We start from the raw sequence: 27,767 nt of genomic DNA, 5'->3' as shown, positions 1-27,767 counted from the left end.
CACGCTCGCGTGCTCTCGGGCAAAAGAAGATCGCCACGAGACGCGGAGGTCCGCTATTGCGACGCTCGTACCGCAGGGCAAGTGAGGCAAAGACCAGCCATGGGCATTGTGTACTCCCGTAGACCCAGACATCTTCCGACGCCGCCCCGGGTGATCCAGTTCGTGCCCGAGCTGGAAGCCGGCCCACTCACGACCCTGGTCGAGCTCCTGAGCTACAAGGACCCGCTGCTGTGCGCCGTCGAGCCGCTGAATGGCACCATCAGGCGGGGGAAGCCGGAGGACCCCAAGATCCTTGTCTGCCACGACATGATGGGCGGCTACCACCACGACAGGTGGGCACGCGCCTACACGAGAGCTGTTGCCTTTTTGCGTGTATGCACTACGCTACAGCGTTGAGACATGAAGAGGGTAGAGTGGGTTATGGAACAAACGCAAAGGAACAATAGCTGAGATCAAAAAGTGGAAATGGGTACGGGCAAGGCATGTCGTACAGACAGCATTTAGCATACTGTTGCTTTCTGAGGAAGGACAAACATATAGGAGGCATTCACGTGAAGTCACGGGCGCCATTTTGATGTCCAAGGGGTTGGGGGAGGGGGATAGATGGAGGAGGGGGGATAATCTGATTAGACACGTACCGTAGGCTTTCGCCGTGCTGAATGGACGCCAAAATGACGACCACCGTGGCTTGAGTGCATACTTTCTATACCAGGGAGCAACCCGGTTCTGGTAGGCTAATGAGATTAGGAACTGTTGCGATGTTAGGTTGCCTGGCAACTGACGGAGGACAAGATGTGTTAGTTTTCAACGGGAGAAGCCTTTGTCGCATTCGAGAAAGGGCAGAACACACTTGTTAAGTCACCTTTTTTTAAGAACTGCTGGTTCTAGTTGGCATATCAAAGCGCTGGTTGCATACAAAAAAAGGTCGCTCACACGATGAATCGCTTCGGCGAGTGTGTGTGCCCTTGTGCGCAACCAGCGCTTTCCGAAACGCAAGGATGCCATGTTGTCTTGCATCTAAAGACAAGAGGGGTAAATGGAACGGGGACAGCCTACTGGACTACGGTACACTCACACAACAGGTGACGGTGCACTTGAACTACCCGCCGCCGTGACACAGCGGTTACGGCGCTCCTCTACTGAGACGAAGTACCCAGTTTCGAACACGACCGCGGCGGCACCGTTTTGATGGAGGCGAAACGCAAAAGGTGCCCGTGTGCTGTGCGATATGTCAGTCCACGTGAAAGATCCCCAGGCGTTCGAAGTTATTGCGGAGCCCTTCACTGCGACACCTCTTTCTCTCTTTCACTAGCTCCCACCTTATTCCCTTCCCTCACGGTGCGGTTGAGGTGTCCGCCGAAAAGTAATTATGTTACCTTCTCAAAACCAAATTTAAACAGTGAGGGAGGGTTGCTTTTCTTTCCACCTCTTCTCAGCCATCTCCTGTATTCCTCCTCTATCTTATCTTCAAAATATGTTACACAGTGAGATGCTTTTGTCTGTGCATAACGTCTTGAAACTGGTAAAGTGCTGGATCTTTTCAAGGTTGAAGCCTGCTGCCTTTCCGGCTGAAGAAACTGCGCTTCACAGCGGTCTACTAAAAATTAAGTGAGCTGAAATATCCTGTGTTGCACAAGACATCACGGAGATGGATTGGTTATCGACGAGGCATCTTTCCCTGCACATCTAGGCATTTCCACAAAACATTTTAAACAAAATACTGTAGTATTCAGCTCAACTGAGAAGAATTTTTACCTTTTAGTTCATTGTGCTGTTCAAAGTGGAATGAAGGTCTTCAACTGAGAGGACATCACATGTAAAGCTTGTTAACCGCATTGCGTGCCGGTATAAAAAATTGGCGAGGGCTTTGCTTTGGTTAAGCCTGGTAGGTTGCGAAAGCAGGCGTTTTATACTGCATATACAGCGCCTCTCGTGGGAAGAGCGCGGCGCGCCATGGCAAGCGGCCGCCGTTACCAGACGAGCCGGGTTGGTAGCCCGTCTATCGCTCCTGGTATGACGTCACGCTATAACGTCACTAGCGCCTCTAGCGGGAGGAGCGCGGCGCGCCGTGCCCAGCGGCCGTCGTTACCCGACGAGCCGAGTTGGTAGCCCGTCTCGCGCTCCTGGCATGACGTCTCGCTGTGACGTCACTAGGCATGGTATGACGTCAGGTGTCATTCTAAAGGTCAAACGTGCCAAGTGGCCCCCGCTACGCGGAAGACCGTTCTTGGGAGTAGTATTGCTTTCGCAATACAACTTACCATAAGATGGATTCAGAAACTGAAGATTGAAAATTGGTTTTTGGGAAAGGAAATGGCGCAGTATCTGTCTCACATATCTCGGTGGACACCTGAACCGCAATGTAAGGGAAGGGAGGAAGGTAGGAGTGAAAGAAGAAAGAGAGAAAGAGGTGCCGTAGTGGAGGGCTCCGGAATAATTTCGACCACCTGGGGATCTTTAACGTGCACTGACATCAAAGATCCCCTAGGTGGTTGAAATTTAGATAAATTTGTTTATCGGTAGTTCACTTGCACACATGGTGACTCGTAAACCGGTATGTAAGGATGAGTGAAGCTTTTTTGGTTGAGCGAGGTGAGAGCAGGGTTTGTATTCTTCGGCGTTTTGTGTGTTTGAATGCCTGCTTATAAGGAGATGGCTGTGACGGTCTTCATCCTGAAGTGCTAATCCAGACCCAACCTAGCGGTTCTAAATGTAGCTCGTACGTCTACAGGATAACTTAAATGTTTTGTTAAGTAGCAGGCATATCGTTAAGACGTTACATCTCGCAAGACGTCTTTCAACTCAAATTTGACGCCGCATTACACCAATTATGAAGATGATTCTATGCACATTACCATGCCTTCTTGAAAGATAATGACAGGACGAGCCCTGAATGTTTCACAGCACGGCCTGTACATGTTTGATTGCCTAAACTTTCTAGTAAGCTCGGATGTAATTTGTTGCCGTTGCAGGTTCATCCATGGCTGTCAGGAAAGCGGCTCGTACCGGTTTCACCATTGGCAGATCATCGATACGTTCGTATACTATACGCACAACCTGGTCACCATCCCGCCCCCCGGCTGGATCACAGCCGCCCACCGGCATGGCGTCAAGGTCTTGGGTGAGCACCGGTGATGTAAGCCAAAGGCTTCGGCTGATTCTCATGATCCTGCTAGCATGAACAAGACAGGGAGTGGCAGATGAAAGGGATTCTCCTCTCCCTACAAAGTTGGGCTTAGCCCTGTTGGCCTCTTTCTCTCTTTCTTCTTTCACTCCCACCTTAATTCCTCGCTTGCCTTACGGCGCGGTTCCTGTGCCCACCGAGATATGCGGGACAATTACTGCGCCATTTTCTTTCCTCAAGAAACAAAAAAAAAAAACCTTCCCTGCATTGTCGGGCCGCTCCCTGAACTGTCACGTTAGCATGGTCTTGAGAATCGTCCGACGCCATTGGCTGGAAGGGGGTCCTTTGACGGGGAAAAGCTGCTTTGTTCTTGAGTTGTATCCGACTAAAGTATATCATGCAGCCACAAATTGATCGTGAAGCCAGCATTGGGCCGAAACGAGTTCAGCGATTGCTACGCTTTTCGAAGGGCTGATTTGATTTCGGTCTCTGCATACAGTGAGGTGCAAGTTGAGAACACCATCGCCTATTCAGCGTAGAGCATGACTGGCACTCGTAATAATCATCATCACCATCATAATTATTAGCCAAACTACGTTCATTGAAAGGCATATGCCTCTCTAGAGGCCCGTGTGCTGTGCGATGTCAGTGCACGTTAAAGAACCCCCGGTGGTCGAAATTTCCGGAGCCCTTCACTACGGCGTCTCTCATAGCCTGAGTCGCTTTAGGACGTTAAACCCCATAAAACAAACCAAACCAAGCCTCTCCGAGTGACCTCCAGTCAACTTTTTCTTGCACAGCTTAACAATCTCATGAGCCCACTTCAGCCACCTCCTATTACGTTTAACTTCAACCGCAAACTGCCATTACGTTAGGTTAATCGGCGAACCTTAGAGTTTCGCAAAGGGAAAGCAGGTGGCGCTGTACTTCATCCACCATGGAGAGACGCAGGAATGCCGGGAAGACGAGATTTCGTATTTGGCTTGGCTATTGCTGGGCATGACACGTGGGTCAAATAAAAATATGGCTCTTCACGCAACAAACCTCGAAGATCCTCCCTCCCCCCTCTGCTCTGGTGGGCGAAATTTCCGGAGCTCTTCACTACGGAGTCGCTTTGGGATGTTAAACCCCATAAACCAAACGAAACGAATCATAGCATGATATACAGCTCACGCTGATGTGCCGTAGGCCGTAGCAAGCAGCGCGAGAGTGGCGTTGGCTTCTTTCTGCATTTCAGGGACCTTCATGCTTGAATCGGGCGAGGGGCCGAAAATCATCGACGCGATCAGGAATTCTGGGCTTGTGGCTCAAGTTGCGGAAAAATTGGCCGCCGTTGCCTCGCTGGGCAGGTTCGACGGTTGGCTCGTCAGCATTGGATGCAGAGTGGTTAGTGTACATTTGTCACCCTTTTAGCCTAACTTTGTGAAAACAAACAAGGAAGGATACAGCTCACAGCCAGCCCTGTGGAGGTCACGTGCTGTGGCTACTACACTGGTTGCCTTGGATGCAAGAATTGAGGCTTAAGATGTGCAAGCAATAAAATATGGCACCAGACGGAAAATGCTGTGACGTCGACTAGAAATACGCTTTTAACTCTTTCCGAACTAGAAAAACGCCTTTTTTTTTGCGGGTCTTAATCTGCTTTTTAGGAAACTGTTACCCATGCTGAGTTCGAATGAAGATAAATAAACGCGCTTTCCAATAGTGGGAAATATTGCTCTGAGAGTGAGTTTACTGCAAAACTTTATTCGTGAAACACGAAATTTTAGGTAATTTCGGAAAAATTAACATTGTGTGGCAAAATTAAAAATTCACGCAAAAGAAAGGAATACACAAGATGTTGCCCGTTATGGCAACAAAACGTGCTGCAAAAGCTAACATTGTATAGCTCAGAACGTCTTCGAGCGATGAAAATGCGAGTCATTTCCCTTCTTATCGACGTATACCATGCGGCGAACAATTCCCATGCCATGGTAAAGCCGCTTCATATTTCTTTGTAAGATATATATGCTTTGTGCTTTGTTTCTGTGTATTCTTAGCTGGCTTTGCTATTTCACCGCTTGTTCGTTTTCGCTTGCCTCTGCTTAGTATATGCGGGTGTGGGAGTGACATGAACAGTCAGTGCGTCCTGAGGTTCAAGAATTTTCTGCGCAATGTCACACTTAACTACTGCTGATGTCCAAGTCAGAACCCAAGGAGCTCAGGTAATGGGCCCAATATTGCAAATGGATGATCTCACTCTGGTCCCTTGTAAGACCGGCCTTTTGCCAATACATTTACAACATTGGGCCAGTTACCTGTGCTTCTTGGGAAGCGTCTATGGACGATGCGCCACGACACCTCATTCCCAATGGACTGCGTTGGTGGCTATAGCTGTCAGCGATCAAGACACGGTATCGGCTTCACGGCGGGTTAAGAAAAATTAGGCTGGTTTAAGCATGGCTTGAACCTAGTTATATGAGCGAGAGCGAATTAATTCATTTCACGAGATGAGGAAATCTGTGTCCAATCTGGAGAAGGGAGAGGGTCAATGATTACGGAGGAGGTTAATTGGTGGTTTGTTCTGGGCATATCTTTATTGCTCCTCGGATCTATGCCAAGAAGCGCATCTCGACTTCCGACGCAAACTGTCAGAGACAGGCGATAGTGGTAATGGGTTCCCTGCTTCAGAACATCTTGTCTTCGTAGGTCTGGACCTTCATCAAATGAGGAGCAGCATCATACTTAGTGGACGATGTCCGGCCCGCCTTGCTTGCTTCTGGAAGACGTCACGACTGGCGGGACCGAGACGTCTTGGTCTTTTGTGTTCCTACATATTCCTTTAGGCTACAGTCCCATCTTTACAGTGTGTCCTTAGTCAGAGAGGTCCTTTTGCAGCGACCTCGTTTTCCGCACTCAGGGGGCCGTCTGCGTGCCGTTCCTCAAGGACCTCCTCACGGCCATCACGGAGAAGACCCACAGTGCCATTCCCGGTTCGCTGGTGATCTGGTACGACGCCGTCGACAAGCGCGGTAAGGCGAGGCCCCAGAACGAGCTCAACGAGAAGAACTCGTGCTTCTTCGACCTCTGCGACGGCATCTTCCTCAACTTTCGCTGGAACGAACAGACGCTTCAGAGGTCGGCGCAGCTCGCAGGCGACCGCAAAGCCGACGTCTACGTGGGCGTCGACGTGTTCAGCCGAAACACGCCGTACCGCGGCGGCTTCAACACGCCTGAGGTACTAGGCACGGCGCGGTTACACAGCGCGTAAATCCTGTCATTGGTTACAACTGATACGTCTGGCCTTTCAAAGGTGAATTCGTTTGCTTAAACCACGTACATCCTTGGTGAAAATTCGAGGCCATGTGAGCTACACTTTCGAGCCGGGTAACGGGGAACCTCCGGCGCCTGTGAGGCTGCCAAGTTACTGAGGGTGAGGACCAGCGCCTTCCCCGCCTCATGTTCGGACATGTTCACTTCTTATACGTTTTCGTTTGATATTACGTATGGCCATAGTCCTTCAATGTTACGTATGGCAATAGTCCTTCAAATAGCATTGAAGGACTATGGTATGGCCTTTTGACACTATGTCTCTGGCTAGATCGTTTGTTCCAATGTCGAGACTATAACTACCGGACAGTAACTTCAGCCCTGAATCTCTAAATGCCTGCCGTGTCCCCTTTTTTGGTTGCGCTAAAAAGTATTCTGCCTTGAACACATTAACCAACTAGCCTCTAAACAAACGCTGCTGAAATGCCGAAGGGGTGTGAGGATGGCAGTTCGTTGCACTATCCAGGGAACATGCTCCACACGGCCCAAACAGAGACCCAGTGTTCTGCACACTACTTTTCACCAAAGCTGCGTATTGTGTTCACATTAGGTTCTCGCAGACTGTAGTTATATATCCTGATCAAATCCTGGGGAATGCGGCCATTCCTCATGATTGTCTCATGATAGCAGAGAGTCTTACGTCTAATCATGTACTAGTAACGAAAAAATACCACTGGTAGCCAGAGGAACCGGGCTTATTAGGATGAGCATTATATTAAGAGCAACAGCATCGCAATTTATTTGCTTTTAGAGGGACTTTTTCTAGAGGTGATGCAAAATATGATTGCATCTAACTTCACGGTCATATATTATTTTTATCGGATGTGCATACTAAAAGTATCTCGCCCTGTATAGTAAAATAACGTAATCAAAGCTAATCATAGGATCTGGCTCACAATGATGGACGGGCAGCATTTCGTGTCACTGGGGCCTGAGGATGGTTCCTTCTGAAGAATGCATATGGCTGACAAGATAACGTGTATCTGTCAATCAACGCTGTGGCAAGATGCCTTAGTCGCAAAAGGACGCGTTATCATCATCATCATCATCATCACCAGCCCACTTTGTGTCCACTGCAGCGCAAAGTCATTTCCCACTGACCTTTAATAGCACCGTCCCGCATTATCTCCGATGGTCCCATCTTCCTGATCTCGTCTGCTCACCTAATCTATCGCCCCCTGCTACTTTTACTCTTTCTTGGAATCTAATCTCTTACCCTAAGGGACCATTGGCTATCCGTGCTCATGCAGCTTTACAGGCTCTACCCGAGTCATTTGTTCTTCTTGATTTCAAGCTAGGATCTATGTATTGTTACGATTCATCTTGAGACCCGAGATGAAGCGTGGCGGCAATTTCGACGGGTCGTTTGACTTCAACTTGACCCCACGATGACCTCACAGAAAAGGGTGACTTTCTGGGAAGTGGCCAATGAGGCTCTTCCCACACTCGGCTCGGCGAAAACGACCTCCCCTTCGAGAAGCAACCGACGACAGGAGAAGAAAAGGTGTCCCTCGTCTTGAAAAAAAAAAAAACCCGGAACGAATCCGAGGAAGCCTGCGCAGCTGCGGCTGTGACGTCAACACGACACAATGCTATAGGAATGCGGACTGCGGACTTAGGAATGCGGACTCGCCAGTTCCCACGTGCGGGCTCTAAGCAGGTGTCTTAGTTGGCAGTGACGTGTGGTGCCGATCTTTTGTGCCACGATGAGTTACCGCCTAGTGAGGAGGCTCAACAGGTCTTCGATGGCGGTGCTGGTGCCGATCTTTTGTGTCGCGATGGAATGTCGCCTGGTGCAGGGGCGGAGTCTTGGGCTATATAACCTGCGACCAAAGTGGGCACGAACGCTCTGGACCTTCGGTAATAGGTTCATCCAGTGTGGCTCTGAACCTTGGGAATAGGTTCATCCATTGGCTCTGAGCCTTGGGTATCAGGCTCATCCAGACGCTCGACGCTATGAACTCTTAACGTTTGATTCCTTGCTCTTCTTTTTGTAAATAAGTGTCTCAGTTTCTTGCCATTAAATCTGCTTGTTTTTGTAATCGCCAACTGCGAAGATTCAGACGTTCCTCATCCCAGCCACGCTACCTCGAGACGCAACAACTGGTGGCAGCGGTGGGATCTGCTACCTAGCGTCACAACAACTGGTGAACAGCGGTGGGATCCGAAGCCTTGGGATTCGAGGCCTGGAAGTCCCGACATCTGTGGAACAACGACTGGTTATCTGAAGCAACAAGCGGCAACAACGGTCGGCCAGCGAGAGTTCAGCTATCTCGGGTCATGATCACGTGTGTGGGTGAGTGCTTGGCTTTTCCTCTGATGTGGACCAGCTTCTAAAAAGAGGGTTAAATTTTAGAACTGGTAGAGACCTGTGCTTAAATCCTAGAGGTTTGGTATTTTTGGCATAGTGGTTTTGGAAATAGCCCAGACTCCGAGCTATCATGGACCTGCAGAAGCTGCAGAAGCCGGACCTGTTGCAGTTGTGTGAGGAATTGGGGATTGAGACAAGGGGTTTGGCACGAAAACCCTTGATAATTCAGGCCATTACTGATTTGGGGGCAGATGATGAGGAGCTCATTGAAGCATGGAACCTCATCGAGCAAAAAAGGGAAGAGCAGCTCAGACAGCAGAAGGAAGAAGATAAGAGGCGTGAGCGCGAAAGTGAGATTGAGGCAAAAAGAATGGAGCGGCAGATTGAGCTCCATAAGTTAGAAATGGAGTTGAGTAAGAGGTCGGGCAATTGTCCCCAGCAAGCGATACCTCTTCTCAGCAAGGAGACAGGGTTCAAGATGTCTAAGCACATGCAGCCATATGTGGTATCAAGGGATATCGGTCTGTATCTTGCAAATTTTGAACGAACCTGCGAGAACCTCGCCTACAGTCAAGAAACTTGGTCTCAAAGGTTACTGACGGTTCTGCCCTGCGAAGCAGCGGAGGTTGTCGCGCGGCTCAGCAAGGAGGACGCGGACAACTACGAGAAGGTCAAGGCTTGCCTTCTACGAAAGTATAGACTTAGCGCCGAGGCGTTCAGGCAAAGATTTCGGGGAGCTAAGAAGTCGAGGGACGAGAGCTATCCCGATTTCTTATACAATTTGAAAGTGAACTTGGTTGAGTGGCTAAAGAGTACGGAGTCATATAGTGACCGGGACGCTGTAGTTGAGAGAATTTTGTTGGAGCAGTTTTACAACTGCCTCCCTGAAGAGGAGAGAAATTGGCTAAGGGACCGGGACAACGTAGCGACGGCGACGAAAGCTGCCGAACTCGTTGAGGAGTACGCTTCGCGCCGGCAGTTTAACAACACCACTAGAGTTGATAGGCCCCGTAATTTCGGAAGGAGTGCGAATTATCGTCCCGAGAGGCACTTTGCGAGCTCTACAGTCGAGAAGGAAGAAAGGAAGGTTCCTTCCGACAAACCTCAAAAACAGGACGACAGTGAGAAGGGTGCAAAAGTGGCCAAAACACAGAAAGAAAAAACCGCGTTTGAGGCTAGGAGGCCACTCACTTGTTACAGATGCAGTGAGCCGGGTCACATAGCAATGAACTGCCGAAAAGAAAAGGTGGCGTTCTCGTATGTCAGTGACTGCAATGAAAACATGAAGCTGCTGGAACCTTACATGCATGACCTGGTAGTGAACGCGAAGCCATACAAGGTGCTGCGCGACTCAGCCGCAACGATGGATGTTGTCCATCCGTCGTATGTGTCACCATCCGATTACACAGGCCAATGTTCATGGATCCGCCAGGTAGTGGACGAACAAAGCGTGTGCTTGCCTATAGCGACAGTGGTAATTGAGGGCCCTTTCGGTACGCTTACAACCGAAGCTGCAGTTTCAGGAAAGCTACCTAAATGCTATCCGTATTTGTTTTCCAACAAATCTGATATGTTGCTAAGGGAGAAGGGGATCCTTTTTGGAGACCGAGTTGTGCAGGCATTAACACGTTCGAAGGCGCGAGAACTTACAACACAGCTTACTCAGGAGAATTCTCCTACGAAGGAAACAGCAGTGAAACTGGTGGAGGAAACGGATGAACAGGGTTCAGGAAATCGCGCTAGTGAGGCCCCCGAGACCGGTCAACCTGGTGGTGAGCTTAACGAACCGCAGAACGAGGAAATCATCGATGGTGCCCTTTTGCCGCCAGTGTCAAGTAGTTTCACGACGCTCCTGAGCGGGAACCGAGAGGAGCTGGCTACGGAGCAAGCCAATGACCAGACAATACAGGAGATCAGAGAGCTCCACAGAACAACCAAGAGAGCAAAGGGGAATATTGCTTTCCGAATGAGAGGCGGTGTGCTTTACCGTTTATACACGGATAAGCGGGGAGAGGAGCGAGACCAATTAGTCGTTCCGCAGAAGTACCGACAAGACTTACTTCGAATTTCTCACGGCAATTCGTGGTCATGCCACCTGGGAATCAAGAAGACAAAGCAGAGGCTTTTGCAAGAGTACTACTGGCCTGGATGTTTTAAGGATATGGAGCGTTTTGTGAAATCGTGCGACACGTGCCAGCGGGTCGGAAAGGCGCAAGATAAATGGAAAGCACCGATGGTGTTAGTCCCTATCATTACTGAGCCGTTTCACCGGTTGGTGATAGACGTAGTTGGGCCACTTCCCGTGACAGAGACAGGGTGTCGTTATATCCTCACCATGTTATGCCCTGCCACGAAGTTTCCAGAGGTTGTCGCGCTGCGCGAGGTGACGTCAGAGAGCGTCGTGGATTCACTGTTATCAGTCTTTGCTCGAGTCGGATTTCCTTCCGAGATCCAAAGTGATCAGGGTAGTGTATTCACAAGTGCCCTTACTACCTCATTTCTAGAGCGGTGCGGCATTAAGATAGTGCATAGCTCAATCCATCATCCGCAGAGCAACAGCGTAGAAAGGTGGCATTCTGTTCTAAAGCGTGTGCTTAGGGGACTATGCTACGAAAACAAACGCGGCTGGGACGCCTGCCTACCTGCAGCGCTTTTCGCTTTGCGGTCAGTGCCGCATGAATCCACAGGATTTAGCCCCGCCGAGTTGGTGTACGGAAGGTCACTGCGCTCACCTTTGCGAATGGTACGCGAAGCCTGGGAAGGGCGCGGGGAAGACCCGACAGTAGTAGAGTTCGTCTTGACTCTGCTGGATCGTCTACATAACTCTAAAGAACTCGTGGAGGCCAGCATGAAGTCAGCCCAGGCTCGTTCGAAGGTCTATTATGATCGGACAGCTCGTCAACGGATGTTTTGCATCGGTGACAAAGTGATGTTGCTGAGAGCTTCAAGGCAAAATAGGCTCGAAGTGCAGTGGGAAGGGCCTGCAGAAGTAGTTGCCAAGCTCTCTAACACCAATTACGTGGTGAAAACCCCAGGAAAGCGCAAAGAAGTGCGCATTTACCATTGCAACCTAATGAAGCCTTACGTACAGAGAGAAGCAGCGGTAAATCTAACGCTTAACCTTCCTGAGGAGATGGAAGACAACCTTATCTGTCTAAGCGGGGAGGAAAGCAGCGCGCAGGGACTTCTCAAGAGGACTAAGCAGAGAGGAGAACTAAAAGAAAATCAGTTGTCTGATCTCGGCGAACTGATAGCAGAGTTTGATGACTGCTTCGTAGACAGGCCAGGAAGGACTGATTTGATTAAGCACGATATCGAGTTAACCTCCGAGAGGCCAGTGCGGTCAAGGTGCTATCGACTCTCTCCTAGGCAGAGAGATATCCTTGATAGGGAGGTAAAGCGCATGCTGGAGTTAGGAGTAATCAAGCCCTCCGAAAGCGAATACGCTTCGCCTATGATCTTGGTGGAAGCTCCGGGTAAAGACCCAAGGCCGGTAGTAGACTATCGGAAGTTAAATACTCTCACCAAGGATCAAGTGTATCCTATTCCCAATATTGAGGAGAGAGTGGAACAGGTCAGCCGAGCAGCCTATGTAACCACGCTAGACCTTACTCGAGGGTACTGGCAAGTGCCGCTCACTGAGCGTGCCAGCAGATGCGCAGCTTTCGTCACTCCAACGGGAAGCTATCAACCAACAATGATGAGCTTCGGGCTCAAAAATGCTCCCTTTTGTTTTTCCCGCCTCATGGATAGGGTTCTGAAGGGCTGTGAAGCATTTGCGGTGCCCTACTTGGATGACATTGCTGTCTTCTCAGATTCATGGGCGGACCATGTATCGCATCTGAGAGCAGTGCTAAGCCGTTTGCGTCAAGCTGGGCTCACGGTAAAGGCCGAGAAGTGTTACCTTGCGAGAGCAACAGTGGACTATTTGGGTCACAACGTAGGCCAAGGTTTCAGGAAACCCAGTGAGGTTAAGATCTCGGCGGTGGCAGACTACCCGCGGCCTAGAACAAAGACGGACATTCGGGCATTCTTAGGGCTCACGGGGTATTACAATCACTATATCCGTGATTATTCAGCTTTGGCAAGCCCCCTGACCGATGCTCTCCGCAGGACAGAGCCGACAAATGTAGTCTGGGACGAAAAAAAGGAAACGTCGTTCTTAAACTTGAAGGCAGCACTGATTAGCCGCCCGATATTGCGAGCTCCTGATTACGACCGAGAATTCACGGTCCAGTGCGATGCCAGTGATCGAGGGCTAGGTGCAGTTCTCTGCCAGAGGGATGACAACGGCAACGAACATCCCGTGCTCTACCTATAAGCCGAAAACTCAGCTCTCGAGAGATGGCGTACTGCGCGTCGGAAAAAGAGTGCGCTTGCATTGTTTGGGCTATCCAGAAATTACAATGCTACCTCGGAGGCTCCAAATTCGTCGTAGAGACAGACCATTGTCCCCTTTCGTGGCTGCAAACTTCGACATCAAAGAACAGTCGCCTTCTGAGGTGGAGCCTGATTCTGCAGCAGTATCATTTTGAGATAAGGTACAAGAAGGGCAAATTAAATGGAAACGCGGACGCACTTAGCCGTTCTTTCTAAGCGGTCCGGGGTGCTCTTCATGTAACCAAAATTGCTACTCAGTTTTTTTTTGTTTTTTTTCGTGCGTTTTTGAAAGTGAGGGTGTACAGTAGCAGGTTCGGTTTTTCTCAGCTTGCGTGGGTCCTGGGAGTTTTCAGTGTGGGCTATTCACAACGGCTATACTAACCGGATTATAGCACCCTCTTTTGGAACTGGTTTGCTCGGAGGGAGGTTGAGTGCTTGCTTGCGCATGTGGTTGAAGTTTCAGAGACGCCTCAAAGAATTTGGAAGGCGTAATAGAAGACCACGTTGCGAGCGGCAGAGGGCTTCTGGCATACTACTGGCATGCTTCTGCAAGTCGTCTCTTCATGCAGCAGCGATGACTGCTACTCGCCGAGACTCGTCTGGCGGGGGAGGTAGCTGTTACGATTCATCTTGAGACCCGAGATGAAGCGTGGCGGCAATTTCGACGGGTCGTTTGACTTCAACTTGACCCCACGATGACCTCACAGAAAAGGGTGACTTTCTGGGAAGTGGCCAATGAGGCTCTTCCCACACTCGGCTCGGCGAAAACGACCTCCCCTTCGAGAAGCAACCGACGACAGGAGAAGAAAAGGTGTCCCTCGTCTTGAAAAAAAAAAAAAAAACCCGGAACGAATCCGAGGAAGCCTGCGCAGCTGCGGCTGTGACGTCAACACGACACAATGCTATAGGAATGCGGACTGCGGACTTAGGAATGCGGACTCGCCAGTTCCCACGTGCGGGCTCTAAGCAGGTGTCTTAGTTGGCAGTGACGTGTGGTGCCGATCTTTTGTGCCACGATGAGTTACCGCCTAGTGAGGAGGCTCAACAGGTCTTCGATGGCGGTGCTGGTGCCGATCTTTTGTGTCGCGATGGAATGTCGCCTGGTGCAGGGGCGGAGTCTTGGGCTATATAACCTGCGACCAAAGTGGGCACGAACGCTCTGGACCTTCGGTAATAGGTTCATCCAGTGTGGCTCTGAACCTTGGGAATAGGTTCATCCATTGGCTCTGAGCCTTGGGTATCAGGCTCATCCAGACGCTCGACGCTATGAACTCTTAACGTTTGATTCCTTGCTCTTCTTTTTGTAAATAAGTGTCTCAGTTTCTTGCCATTAAATCTGCTTGTTTTTGTAATCGCCAACTGCGAAGATTCAGACGTTCCTCATCCCAGCCACGCTACCTCGAGACGCAACAACTGGTGGCAGCGGTGGGATCTGCTACCTAGCGTCACAACAGTATACATTTAAATAATGTACCTTTTCCAAGTCCAAAGCTGCACAAGTGTCTCTCTCCTTCCTAACGTTTCCTTACCAATGTCCCGAAGCCGTCCTGCAGACGTTGTCAGCTGGAGGACGTTGGTGGCAGAAGTCGATGATGCACTCGCCTTGGTGAAATTGCTGCGCCATTCACGATAGCACTTTCACTGTTTTTATTTTCATTCTTTTCAGGTTGTGAAAACGGCCCGTGCGCATGGCTTGTCGGTCGCCATCTTCGGCGCCGGTTGGGTATATGAGAAGAGGTTGAAGAGCAATTTCATAAAGCACCAGTACCGGTGAGTCTAAGAGGTGCGCATCAAGGCGCGACTCGTGCTCTGAAAACCAGCTAGAAAATTGCCAGAAAACCGCGGTCTATCGCTTTGAATGCGAATGCGCAGCAGTACCGCGGGAAATGTTCATAGCCCCTGTATATAGTCGTTTTCAAGTCCCCTGCATTGCAGCCTGCGTATAAAATCAGCTGACGCAGTTGTGTTCGGCAGCAACCAGTCAGTGAGGCAAGTGAACTTCGCTTTGTCGCAAGTGCAACTAATAGAAGCGGTTTTTAATGCGAGAGCTTTATATGGCTCTGGCGTGTCAGAAAAAAGTGTCCGCAAATTTGTCCGCACCATTACGTCGTTCTCTTATGATAAATTACGGAAGTGTGATTGTGACATAGTGTGTAATAAAATATTGCCGTGGAAAAAGTTTCGTTGATGAGATGTAATTAGTTAATTAATTAGACGCGAAAAAGCAAAATACGCTTAGACGTCAAAATAGCCCCTGACATCGATATAGTACTTGAATGTCAGAGCAGCCACGGACGTCGATATAGTATATGGACGTAAAGGCGTTCTACGGATCGCCGCAGTGATCTGAAAACAAAAACAACAATACAAAAATAAAAATAACACACGACGAACGGTTGCATCCATCATAATTTTGATGCCAAAATTGGTTTTTGAGCAAAGGAAATGCCGCAGTAACTGTCTCACCTCTCGGTGGACACCTGAACCGCGCCTTAAGGAAAGAAGTAGAGAGTCTGGGAAGGCACACAATTGAAGGTGAATATGTCGTCGGTTTGAATCCCTGTCGCAACTTAGCCTTCTACTTGACTAGCGCATGTAGGCGATGTGCAACGAGAAATCGTATGACACCACCCAGAGTGCTGTACTATATGAAACGGTTGCGTCGCAATTCTGATACGAATGTTGTCGCGAAAACTGGAGCCACGTTGAGCAACGAAAAACGGCGTTGCAACGCCATCTACAGGCGGCATCTGGGATCGAGACAGCCAATGCGTGACCTTTATTATCAGCAGGCATGTCCTTGACTTGTTTCCATGTTTCGTGCTTTAGCTCGAGAAAATGCTACAGTTTTCCGTTTGCTCCGGCTCCCGCCGCGTGGAGTATACCACTTTTGTCCCCGATAGTACATGATTGTGTTAAGTGGCGCGGCTCGACTTGCTGTGTGTGTGTTACGGCTGCTTGATGACGTCACCCTATTTTTCTTGCCATCGCTGGGATTTTCTGCACTATCTGCCAGTACACACACTAACACACGCCGCCGGCTTTTCTCATTATGGGACTAGTAATGCTTCAGCATTGAAACACCACTGCACAGTAGTGTTTATTTTAATCTGTCCTAATAACACATGGCTATAAAAGGGGGAGCTGTATCTAATGAAACAGAAGAAAGTAAATATTGTTACACAAATGTCTCTGAAATGAAAAAGCAATGCCTAACAGAAAAAAAAGCTTTGGTATAGCATTTCACCATGCCAGCCTAATGACTACTATCGATGCTACTGGACACGTATTCCAGTGGTGCAATGAAATTAACTCGTAAGGCGACATGATGACACATCTCGTAAGTCTGAGCCAACGGAATGATTTTCCCGCCAGATACTGAGGATATGTGGGAATGGTTAGATTTCTTTGCGAGGATGCTCAGAGCATTGATATGATCTGGAAGGTAAAATTGAAGCAAACAATTTGGCACGAATTGCTGCTCATTCTTCGTTGCTGAGCGCAGCTTACACCACGTTAATGCACCGACTAAGCCAACTTAACACCTTGAAGCTTCACTGCTTATTAATGCGAAAACATTACATGGCTCTATCGCGTCAGAATTGAAGTGTCCGCAAATTTGTCCCCATGATTATGTCGTTGTCTGAAGATAAATCTGCTAAAGTGTGGTTGGGACAGATAGTGTGTGATAAAATGTTGCCGTGGGAAAAATTTGGTTGCTGAGGTGTGATCAGGTAATTAAACGCGAAAAATACCCTTAGACGTCAAAATAGCCACGGACATCGATATAGTACATGGGCATCAGAACAGCCAGCGATGTCGGTATGGTATGCGCACGTTTTGCTTTCGCATTGCTCCAGTGCGGATCGCCGCAGTGATTTCGGTTTTTTCTTTGCTCCATGCTAATGCTCGTGCTTCGTCCGCAGGCTGTGGGACTTCCCGGACGACGTCTGCTCCGAATGGTGCCTCACAGCGCCCCCGCTCTCAACCAGCTTCTGCCAGGGTTTGGGCAACAGCCTGTTCTCTGCTGGCGCAGTGGGTCGCTTTCCATTTTGAGCCATTTGTCATGGCCCTATATCCGCGCAGTGAGCTTGGTATGAGAGCGTTTTGAGGAAGGTATACTCGCGGACAACTTTTATTTTTTCCTATGCAGTAGAGGCTATAGGCAGGAAAGAAGAGGAGGAAGGTTTTGTACCCCTCCCGCGTTGTTCATTATTCAGCTCCATAGATTCCCTCTTTCACCCATCTGCCTCTCTATAGTAGGATACAACTTAAACAGCAGTTGCTAACACTGGGCCGCGGTCCGCGGCGTCTTGTATTACTCCGCTGGCCAACCGCAACTGTAAACGAAATCAGCTTTTTAATGTTTGACTACATCAAACAATCCACGAATCAAAATTATAGAGCTCATAATTTTTTTCTTGTGATAAGCTTCTTGCTTAGGTAACAAGAAGCGTTTATGCACCGGGCTACTTTATCGTCGCGGAGGAATTCTGAATGCAGCATGTGGGCGGAGCTTCACTGCAGACTTAAGTTGTATCCGATTATAGCCCGAACAATGAACAATCCACCACCACAGCGCGGGTACAAAAGGCCTGCTCTTTCCGTTTCCTGCCTAGCCTTTACTGCACTGCCAAAAAAAGTTGTCCGCGAATATAGCAGCTATTACACTTGTAGTGTGTTCAAATGCCGTGGCAGACATCTTTATCAGTTTATTGAGCTGTACATGAAATGGCAGTAAGGGAATGCATTACAGCGTTGGCAATATTATATAGGTATGGTCTGTAAGTCTCGTAGTATTCAGAATAAATTTTGGATTTAATTCTAAGACCTTGCCTAATTTCTGTTTACATATACACCTTCATGCGAATTCCAATGAGCAATCATACCCAACAATTCTGGACAAAAACATTTTTGAGCGAGAAAGAGTATGTGAACGCAATTTTTTTATATATTGTATAAAATTTCACTGCAGTAATCAATACATCCGCACATCTCCCGTCGCCAGGCATGTATTTTTCTTTTTTTTGATGCTAACGTTTTTGCTATCAAAAGCGTCCCCCATAGGTTTTCTATGGCAGTCGTAACTGGTCGATGCGAGCGACGGAAAAAAAATTAAAAGAAAGTTTTTCCTACGCGTGGGAAGAATAGACCATTAACTTCAATATTTCCATAACGGTACGTTACAATTTTTCGGTGTTCAAAATTTTTATCCAAGAATGTTGGACACGGGCGATGTAGCCGCCTCCTTGCCAGCTCCCTTTCAGTAAGAAGCCCTGACCACGTGTCGGGGTCTTAACCGTGGTTGGTTGAGATTATAGATAAAGTCAAGTATTCGCCACGCGAATTCAGAGAACGATTAAGACAAGAAGACCGAACCATCGAGAGAAGACCAGCGCAGGAGTTGGAAGTACGTGGCGCGAGTCCTGGCTTGTTCTCCATGGTTTCGTGTTTCTTCGAGCGGCGAACATTGCACTGTGCGTACTTGATTGTGGGCGTAAAAAAAGGCCGCTACCGTCTGTCTGGAAGACGTTGAAGTAACGAGCGTCAGCTGTTTGGTTCACTAGAATTGCCCTGACGTCATACACAGTTCCATCCCTATCCACCATATTGGACCGTGACGTTATCATTGGCACGCGGTAGGTGGTTGTTTCTACAATTCTGTTGTAGATGGCGCTACAAGTCTCAATTCGAGATGTGCTGTTTTCTAGTTGCTGCCACAGATGGCGCTGTGGTCTCAGGGTGGTAGCAGACCCCACGAAATCTCGAAACGTGATGAGTAGTTGCTGCCACAGATGGCGCTGTGATCTCAGGGTGGTAGCAGACCCCTGCTGTGCACCCCGTGCACCCTGTAGCGACTGTGCACTCTAAACACAAATATGCCTGTAAGGGAGTAAAGAGGGAGTACGCTGTCCTCTAGCTTATTTCTGTTTAGAGTGTGGGTTTCAACTTGGGAAGTGCGCACAGCTTTCCGGCGCCGACGAGCCAAGCCTCGGGCGAACGGGCAGCGCGCTTATAGCGCACGCTACTTTGGCGCCATATATTTTGAGCGAAGCATACCTTCACCCGATGACGTCATCGGTGAGCAGACGACGGCGCGCGCTACTCTTCCGCCGCCGCTCAACATGCCAACCTGCACTTTCCGCCGTACCCTCCTCCTCCGCTTTCTTCCCCGCGCTCTCTCCCAAAGCGACTAAGGCTATGAGAGACGCCGTAGTGGAGGGCTCCGGAAATTTCGACCACCTGGGGTTCTCTAACGTGCACTGACATCGCACAGTACACGACCTCTAGGTGGTGTCGGCTCTCTTCGCTATCGCCGTCTTTTATCCTCCGCTGCGCTTTGCGCTCTCTTGCGAAAGCACTCTATGTCGGCGGGGTCGTGTCACCAAAACGTGTCCGCAGCAGTTGTGACGGTCTCTGAAGAGGCAGCATCAAAGGAGTGGTTGCAATCGAAAAGGGACTATGTGAGGATGCTGCGCAAAAAAAAAATGTTGATAGGATTATTACTTAATTAATTAGAGCCAAAAATGTCGAAAAAGAAGTCTAAATAGCGTGGACGTCGATATAGTGAGTGAACGGAAAAACAGCCGTAGACGGCAAAATTGTGGGGAAATAGGCAAAGGCGTGAAAATAAAGTTTTAAATGAATTTAAATGTATTTGATGAGTGATAATTAATCGAACAAAAAAGTTTCATTGACAGATTAATTGATTATGAGCAAAAATCATTTGGACGGTTGAATAAGCTGGACGGGAATATAGTAAGTGGAAGGTGAAGCAACCACGGCGCCAAATTTGAACACCCAAATTGTGTCATTGAGAAAGAAAAATGTATAATCAGAGTAAATAAATCGATCTTTAATTAAAGCATAAGGTAATTACGCTAATTCAGTAGTTAAATTAACAAAGAAAAAGGAAACGATAAAGAAAGGCGACGAGTACCGAGGAGGTCCCCTAATGCGGGTCGCCGCAGTACCATTCATCGAGTGTCCCGTGCGAAACGCAGAGGGTGTCCGCCAGGCCGTGGTTCAACCTGTCCAAGCAGCAGCTGCAGCCCCGGGACCAGGGAAACAGGCTGTGCGGCACCTGCGGCTCGGCCATCGTGCACCTGGACGACGCGTACAACGGGGGAAGCTGCCTCCGGCTGCTGTTCAGGGCCAACGAGCGGTACCCCAAGGAAGAGCCCTACTTCAGGTGAAACTGCCGCGATTACGTCACCATCATCATCATCAGCCAGACTACGCCCACTTCAGGGCAAAAGCCTCTCATGTCTCACCGCCGTAGCTACGGCCACCGTATTATCTCCGCAAACTTATGCTCATCCGTGCTAGCTAACTTTCTGCCGCCCCCTGCCACGCTTGACTTCTCTTGGAATCCACTCCGTTACCCTCAAGGACCAGCAGTTATCTTGCCTTCGCATTACATGCCCTGCCCAAGCCCATTTGTTTCTCTTGATTTCGACTAGGATGTCATTAACTCGCGTTTGTTCCCTCACCCACTCCGCCCGCTATGAACAACCTTCTATGGACAAGCCATGACTACATATGCTCGTCGTAATATGGCGTACTGTACTTTGGCACTACAGTCCATCACGTGTTAGCGCGTTCCCCGTCGTGTCTGTTCGATGTGCGACATGTTTCGCACTTTATAACTTCAGCCTTCATGGAGGAGAAGGGTCTCGTCGGCCTTCTTCGGTGTGTCATCCTATGGCGCTTATGTGTACGCTATGTTGCATTATGTGTAATACGTTGCAGCAAAAGCTACATTCCGAATGACACTTTCCTTCTCCATCTAGCGACATGCCGCAAATGTTACGTTGGGAAGGTGCACTCCCTGAAAGTGACGCTACATTTGTCCGTCTGACACCCGTATTGTGGAGAAAGCTACACTACTATAGCTGGGACACATTTTGTCATGAACCTCCGAATGACCTTTAAGCGACCTTGAGATAAGTCATGGATAGTGTTGCTATGCACATATACCTAACCATGTCTGATCCGCTTAGTGAACCACATTTGACCTTGACCTTTCACCTTAAACTTTGATCTTGAATTTTGCGGCTGTGAAGCGAGGGGGGAATTAAGAAGCAATAAACGGTATACCAAAGAAAAACCCTTTATAATCACGCTTATGTAGCTTTCGCTACATACTACTCGGTTCGGCTGAGTTGAACAGCTGCCTAACTTTTATTAGCATTATTGTGTCAAGCGCCATGCTAACATTGTTGCGATCTAAGGCTCTTTTTCGCTTAAAATGGCAGCTATGATAATGAATGAATGTTCTCGCAGTATACGAACAAATAGAGGCTCAGGACAAAACAAAGTCGGTGGAATGTGTTGTGCAAGAGATGGTAATCTACATGGAGAGGGTTGTAATTAATGAGAAAAAAATCTGATTCGGTAAACATTTTTCAGTGCAAAAAGCTATTGTTCACGAAATACTAACCGAAAGAAAGGGCATGTTATGTTCCACACAAAATCAAGCACTTATGGTGAATTATTGTTTGCTACAAAAAAAATTACCTAAGAATACACTAATCTGCGACATTTTTGCTGAATAACTCCGATTTGTGCCGCCGCCGCGGTGGCTCAGTGATTATGGCACTCGGCTGCTGACCCGAAATACGCGGATTCGATCCCGGCCGCGGTGGTAGATTTTCGATGGAGGAGAAATGCTAGAGGCCCGTGTACTGCGCGATACCAGTGCGCGTTAAAGAACCCCAGGTGGTCGAAATTGTCCGGAGCCCTTCACTACGACGTCCCTCATAGCCTGAGTCACTTAGGGACGTTAAAACCAATTTGTACCCGAATTTACACTCGAAAAATATCCCAGATTTCTACATCCCCTCCATCCCCAAAACAATGAAACGCGAAAACGAAAGCGCTTTAGTTATAGGGCGCGCTTTTAATAGTCAACAGCTGTCACAGGAACTCGCATTGTCTGCAGTGAACATCATCATTAATCCGGCTACTGCACTCTAAAAGGGATAAAAAAGAAGTAAGGTGTCTTCTAGCACACTCCCTTTTATAAAAGAGAGTGCGCTTGGGGACAAATAACTCACCTTTACTCCCATATAGATGTATTCGTGTTTAGAGTGTCGAACACACTGGGAAGGCCTGAAAAGGATCTCGACTCTATCAGGATCAGTTGCCAAAACCTCGCTGTTCCCCTTCTAAACCAATATGCTGTGACCCATTCTGGGGAATCCAATTCCCTTTCTTTCCCTCTGTCCCATCCTACCCATCCAGCTATTTCCAGGGGGCCAGTTACCCCTTGCGTGGTTTCCTTGTATCTGCATCCCCTTTCATTTATTTTCACCTTCGGCTGTCAAGACAACCGTGTCCACCGTAACTTGAACCTGCTGCAATACAATGGAGTCCAGGAGATTGGTTTAGTTGGTTTGGTTTATTGGGGTTTAACGTCCCAAAAGCAACTCAGCGTAGTCAAGGGCTCCGGAAATATGACCACCTGGGGTTCCACAATTGTGGAACCCCAGGAATTGTGGAAATTGTGGGCCTCTAGAATTTCGCCTTCATCGAAATTCGGCCACCGCGGCCGGTATCGCACCCGCATCTTTCGGGTCAGCAGCCGAGCGCCTTAACCACTGAGCCACCGCGGCGGGACTATGAAATATGTGTTTAACTGCTTAAACCGAAGTCCAGACTGCAGCGAGCAATCGATAGTTAATCGGAGACGAAGGATACTTTAACAGCCTGGTGTATTGGGCGAGTTGGAAGTAGTTCATCTTGAAGAGCGCAAAACAAAGAACCAACGAAAGAGAAGACGACACGGGCGCCGACTAACAATTCAAGGTTTAATGGAAAACTCGGGAAATAAATAAGGATAATTTGTTGCGCATTATCATTCCTTGCTGCCGTGCTTTGACACACTTGTTTAATATCATAGCACGGCAGGTTACAACGGCTGGTTCCCACCAAGTTGTTTGTGCCAAATTCGTCTACGACAGGTTGTTCGTGTGCGACTTCCCGGTGGGCTCGCTCACCGTCAGCTACACCTTCAAGCCGGTGAACGACAAGACGTCAGCCGGCCAGGATTTGGCGCTCATCCTGAAGACCAGGACAGGTGCCGGAGAGGCGGAAGAACTCTCCCTCGGCGCAATGGTCGCTCAGTCCGACGGGAACAACTACGTTCTCAGGCGCGAACTTCATGACATCCCTGGCGCTTCCTCGGACGCCTCAGCAGCTCAGTGGGCTACCAGGTACGCTTCCAGCCGAATACTCACTCTCTTTGTTCAGCCATGGATGATCCATGACCGGTGCTGTGAATGGGCTTCGCCATTGTAGAGGTTCCATGTGCCGGGTACAACTGAATAACGCAAGGAGGCCCTCTATCCAATGGTGTTGAATGTAGTATTGTCACGACGTCGTGGGAAAATGCCTTGCACCTGGAACGACCTTCATCGGGCGTACGCTTGCATATGCAGGGCGGTAATTGACCGTGATGCCATGACTATTGATTTACGAAATTGGCATTGGGCAGCGTGTGTCAGGAAGCAAACACGGGTTAATGACATCCTAATCGAAATCAAGAGGAAAATATGGGCTTGGGCAGAGTATGTAATGCGAAGGCAAGATAACCGATGGTCCTTAAGAGTAACGGAGTGGTATCCAAGAGAAGGCAAACGTAGCAGGGGCCGGCAGAAAGTTAGGTGGGTGGATGAGATAAAGAAGTTTGCGGGAATACGGTGGTCGCAGATGGCACAAGACTGGGTTAATTGGAAAGATATGGAAGAGGCCTTTGCCCTGGGCGTAGTCAGGCTGATGAAGATGATGAAAACGTCGAGTAATTTGTGTATAAGGCCTCGCCATGATTCAAACAGTATGATGAAATGTAAGAACGTAAATGAATTGCGCTCAGAAGAAAATTGGTTTGTTTTAGTTTCGTTTGGTTTATAGGGGTTGGACGTCCCAAAGCAACTCAGGCTATGAGGGAGGCCGTAGAAGAAAATTGGGGTGATGAGAATCGCACCCAAGACCCTTTGGTCGTGAGTCATACGCGCTACCTCGAGGCCATCGAGGCGTGCTCGGTGGACTTGGCTAAAGGGAGGCCTATGTGTCTTGTGGTGAAAACGTTGGAGGGGACACTTAAGCTCCCCCTTAAGGGCATGACGCGGTGGGCAGTATGCTCACTATCCGGGGGGCAGGTTGTGATGACGCCTGTGAGGTCACGTGACCTCACAGACGGTCTGAAAACCCACGTATACTTACCAACGGCAGTGCCCACATAATTTTTATGTATTTATTTATTTCAAAATACTGCAGGCCAGCGTTGGCCCAAGCAGGAGGGGCATAAGATAACACAAATTACAACACCACGTGAAAACATTTCATGTGACACACAGCAAAAATCGAACTTAAAAGATGAACATAGCAACGAAAAAGATAAATACATGCTTAAAATTGAATACAGGAGAGTCACTTCCTTTTTACTGAAGCAAAAATGTTTTTAGTGCCTGTTCTACATCAGGAGAGTTAAAAATCGAATCAGGGAGTGCGTTCCAATCTGCTATTGTTTGAGGGAAGAAACTGTGCTTAAATAAGTTCGTTTTAGCAAAAAGAGGCTGTAAGGAGTGCTCCCTTGTATGGCGGGTCCTTCGAGCAGTGGAATGCTTGATGAATGAAGGGGGAGAAATGTTAAGCTTGCCTGAGATAATTTTATGAAGGAAAGAAATACGGTTAAGTTTTCTGCGTGTACGAAGCAATGGAATGCTATTGTCTTTCATGAGCTGTGTTGGGGAGTCAGACCTTCTATATTTATTAAAAATGAAACGTACTGCCTTCCTTTGGATGAGTTCTAGTTGATAAATATGTTTCTTGGTGTGCGGGTCCCAAATTTCAGAAGAGTACTCAAGTTTGGACCTGACAAAAGTTTTGTCAGCCAGAAGCTTAATACCTCTAGGAGTGTGTTTTAATTTGCGTCTCAAGAAACACAGCTGAGAAAAAGCGGCTGAACAGATCTCAGAAATATGAGTACCCCAGGTTAATCGGTTGTTAAGAGTAATTCCTAGATACTTGTACTGTGAGACCTCTCGGATGTGACTGTGGTGAAGGCAATATGGGTAATTACTAACATTTTTTTTTCTCGTAACTCGGAGAAGCGCACTCTTATCAATGTTTAAATCCATGTCCCATTCTTCACACCAGTGACATATTTTAAGCAAAGAATCTTGAAGCAATTGATGATCTGCAATTGAGGTTATTTCTTTGTATACAGCGCAGTCATCCGCGAACAACCTTATTGACACAGACGGAGGAATGGTGTCTATTAAATCATTTATATATATTAAAAACAACAAAGGTCCTAACACACTGCCCTGAGGAACACCGGAAGTAACAGCCATGACTCAGGAATTGTTGGCGCTCATCCCTTCGCATCGCTTACGTTGTTACCGTGTCTCGCCTTCTCATGTTTTTTTTTTCTTTTTTTTCTTCTTTTAGCAAAATTCGCGCCCTCAACCCTGTCTTTCCATTTTTTTTCCATTTGCGCACACTCAACCCTGTTTTTACCTTTTTACCGTGTTCTTGCCTTCTCATGGTTTTAGCAAAATTCGCCCCCTCAACCCTGTTTTGCCATGTTTCCATTTGCGCACACTCAACCCTGTTTTTTACATAATCAGGAATGAAAGAAAAGTCAAAAATAAAATTTCGCTCGAAGTGTGCTTCGAAACCAACCCGGCGCGAACAGATCGACTTCGCTGGCCACTCCGTTAGAGCATTGCGCCATCATCACAGTTTTTTAAAGGCGAAAACCTTTAATGGCGCACACAGCGTGTCACACGTGTTCAACTCAGGAACTAAAGAAGATAGAAGAAAACCAGTGGCTGCGTCAGATAGAGCAGGAAAAAAATGAACCTAGAAGCCAAGTTTGATTATTGTAGGTTAATTAATTAATTATAGGCAAAAAACCGACCAAAAGTGGCCGTGGTCGGGGCGGGAGTGGCGCGAAATTTGAATCACAGGAAGTGCAGTACCATGTGACCGGCAGACGTGTGGCGCAAAATTTGAATGTTTAGAAGAGTGTGTAGATGAAGCGAGGTGGTTCGTGTGGAGTAATTGTGAATTGAGTGCAATTAATCGCAATCATTCGCAAAAGCAGCATGCCAAAAAGGCTTTCGCCTCTCAACACTTTAGTTGCCAAAATGTTTTCAAAATTTTTTTCTTTGTTGCATGCAAATTAAACCTGCTCAGCTACCAAATGCTTTACGTACACGCATACTATTCCACGATGCAGACACATTTTCATGTCTTCATACACTGCACTTTACCAGCACATCAAAATTGTGGGAGACTTACACATGCGTCAAGAGTCGGCAACCATTCAGGCGGCCGGTCCTGCGCTGCGTAAACCCAGCACAGCACCCAGCGCGTTAAACTGCCAGTCTCTTGCACTGGGTTTGGGTATCGTCGTCTAGTTGATGAAGCTGCAACAACTCCCATTTGGGTGGCGCGAACAGATCAGCTACGCTGGCCAATGCATTCGAGTAGTATGCCGTCGCCGCAGCCGAACACCACGCGTGTATCCTTCCGCATTCACGGCACTTTAGTCTTAAGTGCCTTCCGCAATTTTTATTCCTCGTGCTGTACCATACCTGCGGTTGATAAGCGATACCGACTCACTCGGGCGGCTACTGAATTTGCCAGCCTCTCTTCTGCGTTATGCACTACCGCGTTGTCCTCTCTGTTGTGTTACAATAATGACGGCTTTTTTGATACAAATATTTGCAAGCCTTTGCGACCGGTACAGTGTTCTTCACATCATCATCATCATCACCAGCCTGACTACACCAACTGCGAGCCAAAGGGCTCTTCCATGCTCCTCCAATTAACCCTGTCCTTTGCCAGTTGCGGTCTAACAGCTAGGACCCATGTATCAGTGAGACACTGTGATTGGTACAAAATTCGGTGGCCAGACGAGTGTCACGCCGCTTGCGACACCCACATGAACTGTCCTGAACGGCGTTTGTCACGTGTCCACGGAGAGGAAGACAGGTCTGCTCTCCGCTGAGTGCTAACCATTTGATCATCGTCATCATCAGCCCGACTACGCCCACTGCAGGGCAAAGGTCTTTGCCATGTCTCTCCTATTACCCTGTCCGCCTCGACAGCTGCGGCCACCGTATCCCCACAAACTTAATCTCATCCGCCCACCTAACTTTCTGCCGCCCCCTGCTGCGCTTGCCTTCGCATTACATGCCCTGCCCAAGCCCACCACATCACATCTTCACATCAGTGGACGTTATCTCTCTGCCTGTCAATTCCGTGCCCAGGAGGTACTACGTGGAAGACAAGAGGGGCGGGGCTACCCTGGACGAGATAGGCGTTCGCCTGTTCTGCGCCGGTCCCAACGCGTGTCTTCTGGGACAGCTGGACGTGAAGCGGCCGGTGGAAAGCAGCGCAGCCGGAGATCCCGATGTGGACTACGAACCGGAAGAGAAGCGGATACGCGTCCAGGCGTCAGAGGAAGCAGTGGCCACTGCCGAAATCACCGAATGATATTAAATTCCGTTACTCGAACTCGGGTCGTAACTTCGTATCATCTATTCAATACATCATTTGTAGCGATTTTAAAGCGACAGGCGTAGGGGAGAAAATCTCCAGTCATTTCGAAATCCGGGGTTTTTAATT

General features: G+C 48.5%; 1 protein-coding gene across 1 annotated transcript; it reads left to right on the top strand.

Moving 5' to 3' along the window:
- On the top strand, positions 1 to 27,706 carry LOC149346653 (cytosolic endo-beta-N-acetylglucosaminidase-like). The gene is made up of 9 exons (XM_089586567.1): positions 1 to 332; positions 2,973 to 3,121; positions 4,362 to 4,510; positions 6,024 to 6,341; positions 14,791 to 14,894; positions 17,051 to 17,159; positions 20,129 to 20,316; positions 23,090 to 23,341; positions 27,410 to 27,706. Exons 1-9 carry the CDS (start codon positions 100 to 102, stop codon positions 27,633 to 27,635), a joined length of 1,728 nt encoding a protein of 575 aa, XP_089442693.1. The 5' UTR covers positions 1 to 99; the 3' UTR covers positions 27,636 to 27,706.
- The last annotated feature ends 61 nt before the right edge of the window (positions 27,707 to 27,767 follow it).

Source organism: Amblyomma mixtum, chromosome 4 (assembly GCF_055824585.1).
Source record: "Amblyomma mixtum isolate Tamu chromosome 4, ASM5582458v1, whole genome shotgun sequence".
Classification (NCBI taxonomy): domain Eukaryota; kingdom Metazoa; phylum Arthropoda; class Arachnida; order Ixodida; family Ixodidae; genus Amblyomma; species Amblyomma mixtum.
This window is presented reverse-complemented; position numbering and strand designations above follow the sequence as displayed.

Excerpts from the sequence above, each read along its gene's own strand:
- LOC149346653 (XM_089586567.1), top strand. The coding sequence starts at position 100 with ATGGGCATTGTGTACTCCCGTAGACCCAGACATCTTCCGACGCCGCCC. Across the intron at positions 3,122-4,361 it reads GCATGGCGTCAAGGTCTTGG|GGACCTTCATGCTTGAATCG; the intron begins GTGAGCACCGGT and ends TCTGCATTTCAG. Across the intron at positions 6,342-14,790 it reads GCGGCTTCAACACGCCTGAG|GTTGTGAAAACGGCCCGTGC; the intron begins GTACTAGGCACG and ends CATTCTTTTCAG.